The sequence below is a fragment of the Polypterus senegalus genome, chromosome 2, assembly GCF_016835505.1.
Source record: "Polypterus senegalus isolate Bchr_013 chromosome 2, ASM1683550v1, whole genome shotgun sequence".
Lineage (NCBI taxonomy): Eukaryota > Metazoa > Chordata > Cladistia > Polypteriformes > Polypteridae > Polypterus > Polypterus senegalus.
Window position 1 is genome coordinate 163,562,536 of NC_053155.1, and position 12,817 is coordinate 163,575,352.

At 38.0% G+C, this 12,817-nt stretch overlaps 1 protein-coding gene across 1 annotated transcript in view; it reads left to right on the forward strand.

Moving 5' to 3' along the window:
• cct8 (chaperonin containing TCP1, subunit 8 (theta)) overlaps nt 1–7,355 on the forward strand; it is an 86,323-nt gene extending 78,968 nt beyond the window's left edge. The window contains exons 13-14 of the mRNA XM_039744919.1: nt 4,943–5,062; nt 6,994–7,355. Of these exons, the coding sequence (XP_039600853.1) occupies nt 4,943–5,062; nt 6,994–7,068 (195 nt within the window). The 3' untranslated portion in view covers nt 7,069–7,355. The remainder of the gene's footprint in view (nt 1–4,942; nt 5,063–6,993) is intronic.
• The last annotated feature ends 5,462 nt before the right edge of the window (nt 7,356–12,817 follow it).

Below are 12,817 nucleotides of genomic sequence, written 5' to 3' on the forward strand. Positions count from 1 at the left end.
CATGGAGTCTGTCAGTTTCTTGATCTGTTGACGATCAGCTTTTTGTGGAGCAGTGACTACAGCCTCCCAGACACTCTTCAGAGAGGTGTATTGTTTTTCTCCTCCGTAAATCTAGCGTTTAAGAAGTGCCCACAAGTTCTCGATAGGGTTTAGGTCAGATGAGGAAGGGGGGGCCATGTCATTATTCCTTCATCTTTAAGGCCTTTACTGGCTGGCCACGCAGTGGAGAACTTCGATGCAAGTGATGGAGCATTGGCCTGCATAAAAATCATGGGCTTTTTCCTGTATCACTGTTTGAAGAAAGTGTCTTCGAAAAACTGGCAGTAGGTTTGGGAGTTGATTTTGAGTTCATCTTCAATGCAAAAAGGTCCAACTAGCTCATCTTTAAAAATACCAGCTCATACCAGTACCCCACCTCCATGTTGGAGTGGACCTCTGTGCCCATTACTGATCCACAGGTCCATCCATCTGGTCCATCAAGAGTCACTCTCATCTCATCGTTTCAACTTATGTTTCTTGTTCAGTGGTGGTTGGGTTTCAGCCCTCCTTACCTTGGCCATGTCTTTGAGCACTGAACACCTTGTACTTCTGGGCACTCCAGGTAGGTTGCAGCTCTGGAATATGAAAGTACTGGAGGATAATGGGTTCCTGGTAGCTTCACGTTTGATTCTTCTCAAATCTTTGGCAGCTAATTTGCGTCTTTTGTTCTCAACACGTTTCTTGCGACCCTGTTGACTATGTGCAACAAAATGTTTGATGGTTCTGTGATCACACACCAATATCTTAGCTATTCCAAAAGTGCTGCATCCCTCTGAAAGACTTTTTACAATTTTTGACTTTTCAGAGTCAGTTAAATCTCTTTTTTGGCCCATTTTGCCTGAGGAAAACTAGCTGCCTAATAATTCTGCACACCTTGATATAGGGTGTTGATCTCCTTAGGCCACACCCTCCCTCATTACACAAATACACATCACCTGACGTGCTTAAATCCAATAAGCATTCAAGTTAATACAGCTTGTAGTTGGATTATACGCATTAAAAATGATGATATGGTCAAAATACTCACTTACCTAATTGTGCACACAGTGTAGTCAGGTAAGTCACAAACTTTTTTGAAGGCTTTTCAAATAGCATATACATGTCCGGGAAGGAAAATTATATGGAGTGTGATATAAAAGAGAGGTATTTGTGCATTATAGCAATATGTCCAACTGAAATATCTTTGCTTTAATTTATGTACATCACAGAAAGTGTTTTTTGACATAGAAGAAGACATACAGCCTCATGCATCAGCTACAGTTAGATTTACAAGTAATCATGCATCTTGGGAATTGATTGCCTCTTTCCAGAGTAGCACATTACAGCTTCTTGAGAAGCTGACAGGCTAAGGATGTCATTTTTGGTTAAAGGGCAAATGTGTTATTGAGCAATTGCTGTAGCATACAGACAAAAATATACAACTATTGGAAAGTTAAAACCTCTCCTTATTTACTGTCAATTAGGGACTTCATTTTACTGTTTACTCTGGTATTTTATAATGTCGGTCATATAAGTCGAATGCAGAAAAGTCAAGCTATTGGTCCCAGAGATTGTGATATTAACAGCCACCTGAGAGAGTAACCACAGAGCACACTGCATTTTTTTTTATGTGGGAGTGGGTACACAGCACATGCTTCTAACCTCTCTCTTACTCTGTCTCGCCTACATGACAACACAATGATATCCAAACTATTCCGAAGCAACATTTGCACTGATTTGTGTTTTTTGTATCTCACGCCCTCATACACCTTTATTGTAAGAGTATCCCTTATCTACGATGGAGCGTTCTATCAGAAGAAAATATGAAGCTGTTGTTATATTAAACGTCGTTGAAGTAGCAAGAAAAATTGGTAACTGCACTGCTGTAACAAAATTCGATGCGTCTAAGAAACTGATGCAAGATTGGAGGAGTCAAGAAGATGTAAAAAATAATAAATTCAGTGTTGCATTTTTGAATGGGTGTATAAGTTGGGGTCTGGTTTTATGGTAGATTTTTTGGGTTTCAAAACCTGACTTGTATGTGAGTGTATACGGTAGACTGGATAAACTTTATTAATCCTATGGGGAAATTCAGATACATATAGCAGCAGAAAAAAAAGAAATAAGGATACAGACTCACAGAACAGATAATTATGGCCCACAATTTACTGCGACCTGTGGAATTTAGGGTTTTGCAGTGGTAAAACGCCACGCTGCGGAAAATACCAAATTTGTATGAAATCTCACCATTTGAGATGTATTGATATTAGTATGATTAGTTTTGATTACTACTTTAAGTTCTTTCTTTAGCCTATTGCATCATCTCATTAATATCTCGTTCGTTGCTACTGAAATCAAACACAGTGGAGCTAAAGTCCACTTAAAGAAGCTGTCGGGTTTGCTGCGAAGTACTGAAACTTAACGAGCTGAGAGCTGAACTTGAATTTGTATCTGTTCACTGCCAGCCGATGGCTGTCGATGTCTAGAACAAAGTGTCTGACTTACTGTCTTGCCTGAAATCATCCGGATTTCTAGTTGCAACCAGCAGCTGTGAAGATGCAAAGCACAATGCTGCTGCTAAACTTGAAGAATCTTTTGTGGGAACCAAACAGCCAGCAATAGACCTATCCAGATCTGTGAGAATATTTCATCCACGACAGCTACCACTCTTATCGAAGAATTTTTCTGATCATGGACAATCAGTGCCAACAATGATGGCTGCAGCAGATGAATGGCAAGTTTATCTGGACATAGCATCTCGTGAAGTAATTCCAGCTGATATCACTGCTTTTTGACGTGCCTTAGAGGACAGACTGCCCTGCTTAGCAGCTTTTGCTAAAGTTTACATTGCGTTGCCGATCTCTTCTGTTGATGTGGAATGTTCATTCTCAAAATATGGATCGGTGTTGTCACCACTGCGATATTCTATGTCACAAGAAAACCTACAAGCTTATAGTGCAGTTTTCTTAAACAATAACTTTAGAAACATTATTCAATAGTTTGTTGAGAATAATATGTCTACATATGTGTCAGCATCGTTTGCCTAAAGCAAATCTGTGGATTAAAATGTGCGGATGTGAACGCTTTGATATACCTATTTGATTAGTATTACGAATTATGGTTGATTATTATTAGGGTTACGAATTAGTCTTATGGGGTTCTGGTATTGCATTTGCCACACCGCGAAATTTGATTTCTTGCCACGGTAAATCGTGGGCCCTACAGATAATACTGTAGTGACGGATGGCACTCCTGTCCCAGGAGGCTCTGCAGCTAAAAGTAAACCATTAATTATGATTTAATTTAAGTTGTATTTTAAAAATAGTCAGTCATTGTCCAACCCGTTATATCCTAACACAGGATCACGGGGTCTGCTGGAGCCAATCCCAGCCAATACAGGGTGCAAGGCAGAAACAAACCCCGGGCAGAGCGCCAGCCCACCATAGGGCACACTCACACACACAGGGGACAATTTAGGATCGCCAATGTACCTAACCTGCATGTCTTTGGACTGTAATAGGAAACCCACGCAGACACGGGGAGAACATGCAAACTCCACGCAGGAAGGACCCGGGAAGTGAACCCAGGTTCTTGTGTTTAATGTTGGGTTATAGCTTTTGGTAATGGGAGTGTTTTATTAAAGTTTAAAGAGGAGGTTGGAGTTTGCCTACCACCACTAACCGATGCTGCCTAGTTGACTATTGCTGTTGTGTGACTATGTGTCACAATATATTAAAAATTAGTTCATAAATGGCTGGCCTTTAAAATAAGGACATTAAGCCCCCGTTCCACTAGTCAACTTTTCCTACTGATATTCAGTTACAGCTTTCACTTCCATAATCTTGTAGAATTAGAAGCAGTTGTTGTGCACTCCAGTGAATGTTGTGTAGCTTGACATACCAGTTGAATCTGTAGTAATGAATCCTTTCTGGCTGGTAATCATGTAATTTGCTGGTGGCTTTAGTTATCAAATGAAAACCTTGTGCATGCCAGGAATAGGTTGAGTGGTGTCCATTTTGGCAAACTGTTAAGAAAATGGCTGATATATTTGTATCCTGATATTACCAGTTAGACTCCACTTATTAGCCTTCTTAGTTCCTGATGTGTAAATCCATAGAACTGAAATTACTTTTTCACATTAGTACAATCTGGAAGAATTAGGTGGATAGGACTGGTGAGCTTTGTTGAGCTGAATGGCCTATCTCATCCAGAGTAACATCAAGTCAAGCTTTTAAGGTCCCTAAAATCTACATGTTTACATCATTAGTTGGCAGCTTATTCCATGTATCTATGGTTCTCTGTGTGAAGAAAAGTTACATAACTTTTTTGCAACATTTACCCTTAACAAATTTAAATACCAATCATGTCACCTGTGCTTAAACCAAAACTATTTAGCTCCTTTAATCTTCCCTCACTCATAGATAATCCCCTTCAGTCCTGGAATCAACCTAGATGCTGTTCTCTGCACCTACCCAAAAGCTTTTCTGGGTTTTTTTTTTTTTGTTTTTTGTTTTTTTTGTAGCCTGGAGACCAAAACTGTATACAGTATTTGAGGTGAGGTCCTACCAGCATGGTATAAAGCTTGAGCATAATGTAATGATTTGTGGAGTACAACCTACTGTGTTATGTTAGCCTCCTAGAATTACCAAAGCCTACGAAAAAACTCATAATCCTGGCCCAGCTTAAATCCCTTCATACCTCTCTGTAAGCGTCTTTTGTGTTCTAAATGTGTCGATAAGCACAAGCAGCCTGCTGTCCGCCACCCCATCCGTTAATTTTCTAAGATAGGATCTTGCACAAAGAATTAGACAAAAGGTAGAACAAACTGTTGGTATCTACTCAGCACTGTTTATTTTGTAATAAAGTCATGTTTTTTTATGCAAATTTTAATTCTCATAAATATACTAATGTTTTTAACCTATAGAATGAAGGAGCAGCCGTTAAAGATATGCTGGAATCTGGTATCTTTGACCCATACCTTGTAAAGCACTGGGGAATCAAACTGGCCACAAATGCAGCTGTAACTGTACTTGGAGTAGACCAGGTGAAATTTTATTTTTCATTAACAGTAATGTCATTTTTCAGTATTTGCTATTTCTGATGCTAAATTCCGAATAGCTTGAATAAAATTATGCTATAACTGTCTTACCATTACCATTTTTTTTATGCTAATTAGTAGACCATTATGGATAAGCCAGTAGTTGTTGCCAAAAACTGCTATACTTAAAGGAAGTTTGGGTAAAGATACTTGAAGAGAGAAACCTGATAAATCTTATACATAAGTGATAAGTGTAATGCCAAATGATGGTTAAATAAGTTATACAGTGGAACCTCTAGATACGATCACCTCTGTATACGAGAAATTCAAGATAAGAGGAAAGTATGAGCGAAAAATTCGGATCTAAATACGAGCATTGGCTCGCGTAATGAGCCAGGCTGTGGTTAGGCGTGACGCGTTTTCCAATCCGCCTCGACTCGGGGATTCACCCAAGCTGACGCTGCCAGCCCGTCCACTCACTCATTGTTCCTTGTTCTCCCGTAGCATGAGGATGTACGCGTTTGTGCGCTTGTGATTTCATTGTTTCACTGTAGAAGTTCGCCGTATAAGCGTATCCAAAATATTGCGGACATGCAGACGGAGAATAGGAGACGATTGCCCTCAAGAGGAGTTCTAGGGTGTTGTACCGTGTTAGCCATTATGAATGAAGAGAAAAGCCAAGCAAAATGACACCTTTTATTGGCTAACTAAAAAGATTACAATATTTAAGCTTTGATTACATCTTGCCTGAAGAAGGGGCCTGAGTCGCCTCGAAAGCTTGCATATTATAATCTTTTTAGTTAGCCAATAAAAGGTGTCATTTTGCTTGGCGTATCTGTGAGAGTGAGAGAGAGAGAGAGAGAGAGAAGCTTAGTTATGATCACATGACGCTCGGCAGACAAAGTGTATCAGTGTTTGTTAGGAAAATTGATTTTTATGTTGATATTTTTTGGGGTGCGGAACGGATTAACTGGATTTCCATTATTTTCAATGGGGAAGTTTTGTTCTAGATATAAGAAATTCGCCATACAAGCTCAGTGCTGGAACGAATTAAACTCGTATCTAGAGGTTCCACTGTATGTACTTCTTATACGTGAAAGCTGGCAATTATTTAAAAGTGATAGGTGGTATTCATTACTTACATAGCAAAATAATATGCACAAAATCTGTTCGCTGGATGTATTTCTATATCTGTCATTTTACCTTTTCAGATTTTACAAAGGTCACACCAGAAGTCCTTTGGAATCAAAGTGATTGTTAGTTTAGTCAGGCAACCTTGCATATTTAATGAAACTTTGTGTCACTGGGTAGGTTGATTGATAGTTCTTTTAGTTTAGGGTATACGTGAATTTTTAAAAGTATTTTTATTCTTCTTTTAAGAGATGTGAGTTTTTGCACATTTATCCTGTTTTCTCATGGTTTGTAGAACAGTGGTCTAATTTATAATCCAGCTGGGTACATCAACAGGAAACGTTTACAAACAAACGTTCTACTCGAAAATAGTAGGGAGTCTTCGTCAATTTCATATATCAGCAAAAGATTAAGCTAGAGCCATCCATTCTTCCTCCATTACCAAGGAACATATTATAGCAGTTTGAATGTACTGTTTTATCACTGTTTCCCTACCCAGCCCCATCCTTCATGACTTAAAGCTGTATTTTTTAACAAGTGCTAACATTTGTATTCATGTCTCTACTCAGTTATGGGGCCCCCACCTTCTTACCATTAAAGAGAATAAAATAAATAAAAAGACTTCAAAGATTTTTTTTTTTTTTTGCTGTAGGGTTGCCGGCAGTTCTCTTTTGAAATGTACTTTAATCTCGCTGAAACAATCAGTGTTCTATGTATTTTATCTGCCTGTATTATGCTTAGTTTATCACTAAATTAAATATACACTATAATGACTGTATGATATTTTTTTGTCTTTTTCTTTATAGATAATTATGGCAAAACCAGCAGGGGGGCCAAAAGCTCCACAAGCAAAGAAGGATTGGGATGAAGATCAAGAATAAGCATTTTTAGCGTCTTGTACATGTTTGCCTTTAATTGTTTTGAAATACTCATAACATTAAATTTATTGTGCTGTTGTCATTGTAAGTCTATTGCTGATTTGGCTCATTGAGAATGAAAGCAGCCCATCATTCTTCCTAGCTAACACTTGGAGTCAGTTGATTTCACTTACATGTTAATGTTAACTTAATACTGATTTTTCTTTTTCTCTGTGGGGGTCATATTCCCAAAGTGTACAACAATTTTATTTTTTTTTAAACTGATCATAAATGCAGAGTTCAAATATAAATGTGTCCCAGTTACTTATTTACTCTGTATTTTATGATTTTATTTTGTTTTCTTATTGTCACATGCTCATAAACACAAAATTTTTATAATATTTTGTAGTAGGGTTAAGTGGTTCTAGTAAAAGCTAAATAAGATGAGCAGAGTGTAGCAGAGTGAAACAGATTACACACTCAAATTAGCACTCAAATTTTTGTCCAGTTCTTTCAAGGATACATTTTAATATTTATTTCATGAGTAGCATTACATGGTAAACTTTAAAATGAGGAAGGAAGAATACTACTATCACCAAGTAATACATTAAGAAAATGTTTAGACTTGACAATTTAAAATTTTTAATATCGTACCCACCACACTGAAAGTACTTGGGAGATTTTGCTTATTACAAAAGCAGTTCTAATTTGAGATGAAAAGTGCTTTTATCTGGCAGTTGACAAATACAGACATAATTTCTGTGCAACATTATTTAAGTACAGTGCTATTCAAATTGAAAGAGCAGATTTCAAAAATGTATTTCAAACAAACTGTATAAGACAGAAACACATTTCGCACATCACTAAATAGAGGATATATAAAAAATAGGTTTTTCTCAAATTTGTGGAGGAACCAATGAAGGTTAACCTTTTTTATGATTTTTATTTTTTTCATGTACAAAGGCCTTTACGGTATGAATAACTTTTTTTGTAATTTTGTTTTTTACTGCTTAAAAAAGATCACAAACTGAAAATCAATATTCAGACATCAGTTTTAAAAGGCTATAAATATTAATTTCAAAGCATGTGGTGACTAAAGAACTGACCTCAGTTTATGCTGAGAAAAAACCCTTTTTTGAATTATTAAAATATCTTTATTGGTTCAGGAGATATTTGATATCTTGCAAAGGCTTCCAAATGTTAAAAATGGTGATGGCTGCCATTTTTGAAGGCGGTTAGCAGGCAGCAGGGAAGGGGAAGAATTTAGTTATTTTTGGTCATCAATCAACCAATAAATGGTCAAGGTTTAATTTTTTTTTAAACATGCAGCACACTACCTAGGTGAACCTCCATGGAATTTACCCAATGGTATTAAGGACTGTCAAAATATGTAATTTTTAATGTTATTGATTCGTGTGTAATTAATAAACAATAGTTCAACATTAATACTTTTCACTGCAAACAAGTCGAGATTATTTTAATAGCATTTTTTACTTTCCTTTAACTGTATTCAGTCAATGGTTAGTATTGATTTATCTGAAGCAACGGAACGTTAACCAACAAAGCAGACTTTCTCTTTGTCATAAGTCCCTACAGTTAGCACTGGAATTATGTCTTTCATTCCTTACAACTCATAAAGTCTATATTTATAAAGTCACTGATTATGTCTGAAAACACTCCTGCTGAATTGATCTGCTACTTGTTTAAATTTATAGCCCTGATCTTGTGTTGTCGTTGATTGAAGCACTGTGGTGGAGTAGCTTCTGTCTGTTTAGGGAAGAACAGGCGTACTCTGCATAATAAAGGATCTTAGCGAGACAGGGTCTCCTTCATAACTTGTTTTGTAATACATGCTCCGTGTAACACATTGAAGATTTCAGTCTGCCTTGATTCAGAACTTGGGCCTTTGGCATTTTTGAGTGTATATAGCTTAGTGGTGGGTGCAGCATTGCAGCCTCTCTAGCTCTGCCAGTGTTAATTTCTGAAAAGTTTTGCATAAGAATGACACTGTGACTGCGGAGGGAGCTGGAAGCGGATGGCGCTCTCTATGGATGCAGACAAGTCTGGGTTTTTAGTATGTATTTTGCAGCAGTAGCTAAGGCATGGTCACAACACTTGCATTCTCACCATTAACTTAGGCCTTTTGTTTTAGATAGCTGAGATACTCTCACCTAAAGGATTATTAGAAACACCATACTAATATGGTGTTTGAACACCTTTCGCCTTCAGAACTGCCTTAATTCTACGTGGCATTTGAATGTCTCAACAGAAATGGAGACTCATCAGACCAGGCAACATTTTTCCATTGTTCCTCGTGCAAATTGTAGCCTCTTTTTCCTTTGTAGTGGAGATGAGTGGTACCCGGTGGGTTCTTCTGCTGTTGTAGCCCATCCGCCTCAAGGTTGTGCGTGTTGTGGCTTCACAAATGCTTTGCTGCATACCTCGGTTGTAACGAGTGGTTATTTCAGTCAAAGTTGCTCTTCTATCAGCGTGAATCAGTCGGCCCATTCTCCTCTGACCTCTAGCATCAACAAGGCATTTTCGCCCAAAGGACTGCCGCATACTGGATGTTTTTCCCTTTTCACACCATTCTTTGTAAACCCTAGAAATGGTTGTGCGTGAAAATCCCAGTAACTGAGCAGATTGTGAAATAATCAGAACGGCCCGTCTGGCACCAACAACCATGCCACGCTCAAAATTGCTTAAATCACCTTTCCCATTCTGACATTCAGTTTGGAGTTCAGGAGATTGTCTTGACCAGGACCACATCCCTAAATGCATTGAAGCAACTGCCATGTGATTGGTTGATTAGATAATTGCATTAATGAGAAATTGAACAGGTGTTCCTAATAATCCTTTAGGTGAGTGTATAGTGGTGTACGCAGTGGCAGGTTCCTCCTTGTCTCTGCCCTTTTGTTAAGTGTGGTTTAGGTGGACATTTTTCACTCATTTGATTCATGTTGGTTATGTTGATTGTGTTGCAAAGGAACTTTAGCTGCTGATGCAATCTTTATCTCATTCCCTATATATTTTTCTTCTCAGACTACAGAAAAGAGATTTTGCACACACAAGTCAGTTGATAGTTTAAAGTAGTAGTGAATCTAGCAGGGGAGTTAAATCTTTGTGCACTCATAAAAACATGAATCTTCTAGCCAATAATAAAATTATATAATATCTCTATATTGTGGGGCATCAAATTTGTTACCCCCAACCACACATGCATTCACTCCTGGAAACACTCCTCCCATTATTATAATACACACGTCAGTTCAAACCTGTCAGATTGAAGAATTATTGTGTTTATAATTTTAAAGAACCAAACGCAACTATTTAAATTCACATTTTACCTCTTGAATATCCACTGTGGTGGTATTAATTCACATTTTTTGTTTTATTAATTAACCAGGAAGTAATATTCAACAACAACTTTTATTTATATAGCACATTTTCATACAAATAGTGTAGCTCAAAGTGCTTTACATGATGAAGAAATGGGGGACAAAGTAAGAATTAAAATAAGAGAACACTAATTAACAGAATAAAAGTAAGGTCTGGTGGCCAGGGAGGACAGGAAAAAACTCCAGACAGCTGGAGAAAAAAATAAAAATAAAATCTGCAGGGGTTCCAGGTCATGAGACCGCCCAGGACCCCTCTAAGCAGTCTACCTAACATAAATGATCAGTTCTCATGAAAGAATTTGACGATGACGGTCATGTGGACTTCTGGCCTTTAATCCATCAATGTAGGGACATCACAGTGCTTTGATTAGGTGGTGGTGGTGGCGGCGCAGATCGCCACCACAGAAAACCAGAAAAAGAACAGAAGAGAGAGTAGGGGTTAGTACGGATTTTGGAGCCACCATGAATAGTAAAGATAATTAATTGAATATACAGAGCATCGGGATTAAACTAAAACAAAGCTATGAGAAAGCCATGTTAAAGTGATGTGTTTATAGGAGTTTTTTTTTTTATATATATATATATATAAAAAGTGCTCTACTGTATTGGCCTGGCGAATTCCTATTGGCAGGCTATTTCAGATTTTAAGTGCATAACAGCAGAAGGCCACCTCACCACTTCTTTTAAGTTTACCATACCATATTTATTTGTTGAGCGCTTAAAACCACAGCATTACAACTGACCGAACGCTGTACAGTTACAACAAGCAGGACTAAAAGCAAAATATTAAAAACAAACATTAAGAGAGAATTAAAACAGACATACTAAAAACAGGTCAGGGGACCAAATAAAATAGAGAAAATAGCAAAAGGCAAGTGGAAAATGAAACAGGTTAAGAATTAAAAGCCAATGTGAAGAAGTGCGTTTTTAGGCGAGATTTGAATGTGGCGACTGAAGTGGCTTGCCTAACCACTAAGGGCAGGGAGTTCCAGAGCCTGGGTGCACAGACGGAGAAAGCCCTTTCACCACGAGCTTTAAAACGTGCCTTGGGAACGGTTAGGAGCAGCTGATCTGCGGATCTAAGAACACGAGGGGGATTGTGACAATGGAGCAAGACACTCAAATGGGCGGGGGCTAGACCGTTTAATGCCTTATAGGTGAGGAGGAGAATCTTAAATTCGATTCTGAATCTAACCGGCAGCCAGTGTAGGGTTTTTAAAATCGGTGAAATGTGTTGGATTCTGCTACTTCCAGTTAGAAGCCTTGCAGCCGCATTTTGAGCCAGTTGGAGTCTAGAAAGAGTGACTTTACTGATACCAAAAAGGCAGAAATTAGAGTAGTCAAGCCGGGACGTAATGAATGCATGGATTACTGATTCCAGGAGGTGGTTAGACAGAATAGGCTTGAGTTTGGCGATTCACCTTAGATGGAAAAAGCAGGATTTTACTGTGCTGTTGACTTGAGCATCCATTTTCAGGAATGTATCCATTTTGATTCCAAGATTGGAGACAGACCAAGTTACTGGAATGGGAAGAGAAACGAGGCCAAGGGGTGTTAGTTTAGTTCTTGGAATTCTAAGCAGACACTAATTTGAAGATCTAAGGTTACGATTTGGAGTGTAAGACATTCTGAAATATAAGATGGAGCGAGATGATTTAATGATTCCAACACTCAGAATGCAAGTTCCCTATCAAAGTAAGCAAACTAGCAAAAATATCTGTCAAATTGTCTTAAAAGGAAAGTTAATTCCACAATGGACCAAAAAGTATGTTACTTTATTGCCTTTGCATGATCATTAACCCAACAAGCAACAGGTGTTTCTTACATGTTGTGTTGATCCTGGCTAAGCACAATAAAGCCTTCACTTTGATGTGGAGGTATTTCTAGAGTGCATTATTGGCTATTTTATTGGAAGTCACTAGTGATATCAATGGATTCACTTGCTGAATCTATAAAATAGGTACTTAGCTGCCACTGTTACGCCCCTACAAAAGGGGAGTGATTTATCAATCAAGCTCAGCAGTGTCTGTATAATGACTGAGATTAACCGGAAGAGCAACCCCATATCATGTGTGACAGACCACCCCAATCCATTACTTAATTGCTGATCAATGTAGTGCCGCCAAACTGATTTTTCTCACACAAATCTTTGGTTGTCAACATTCGGAACTTTAACCAACTAAAGGCCTTGTACATGAATTCATACTGCACTAATGTATCCATTTAGCTTTGTATAATACTTTTGACTATTTTTAAACCTGAAATACAGTATCTTTTTAAATTAAATATGACAGTTATCTCAGTCTCCAGTACTGTACATTGTGTTCTTGTCTTTGCAGAAGTGATGGGCAACACAAGCATGGTGCAGCTTGAAA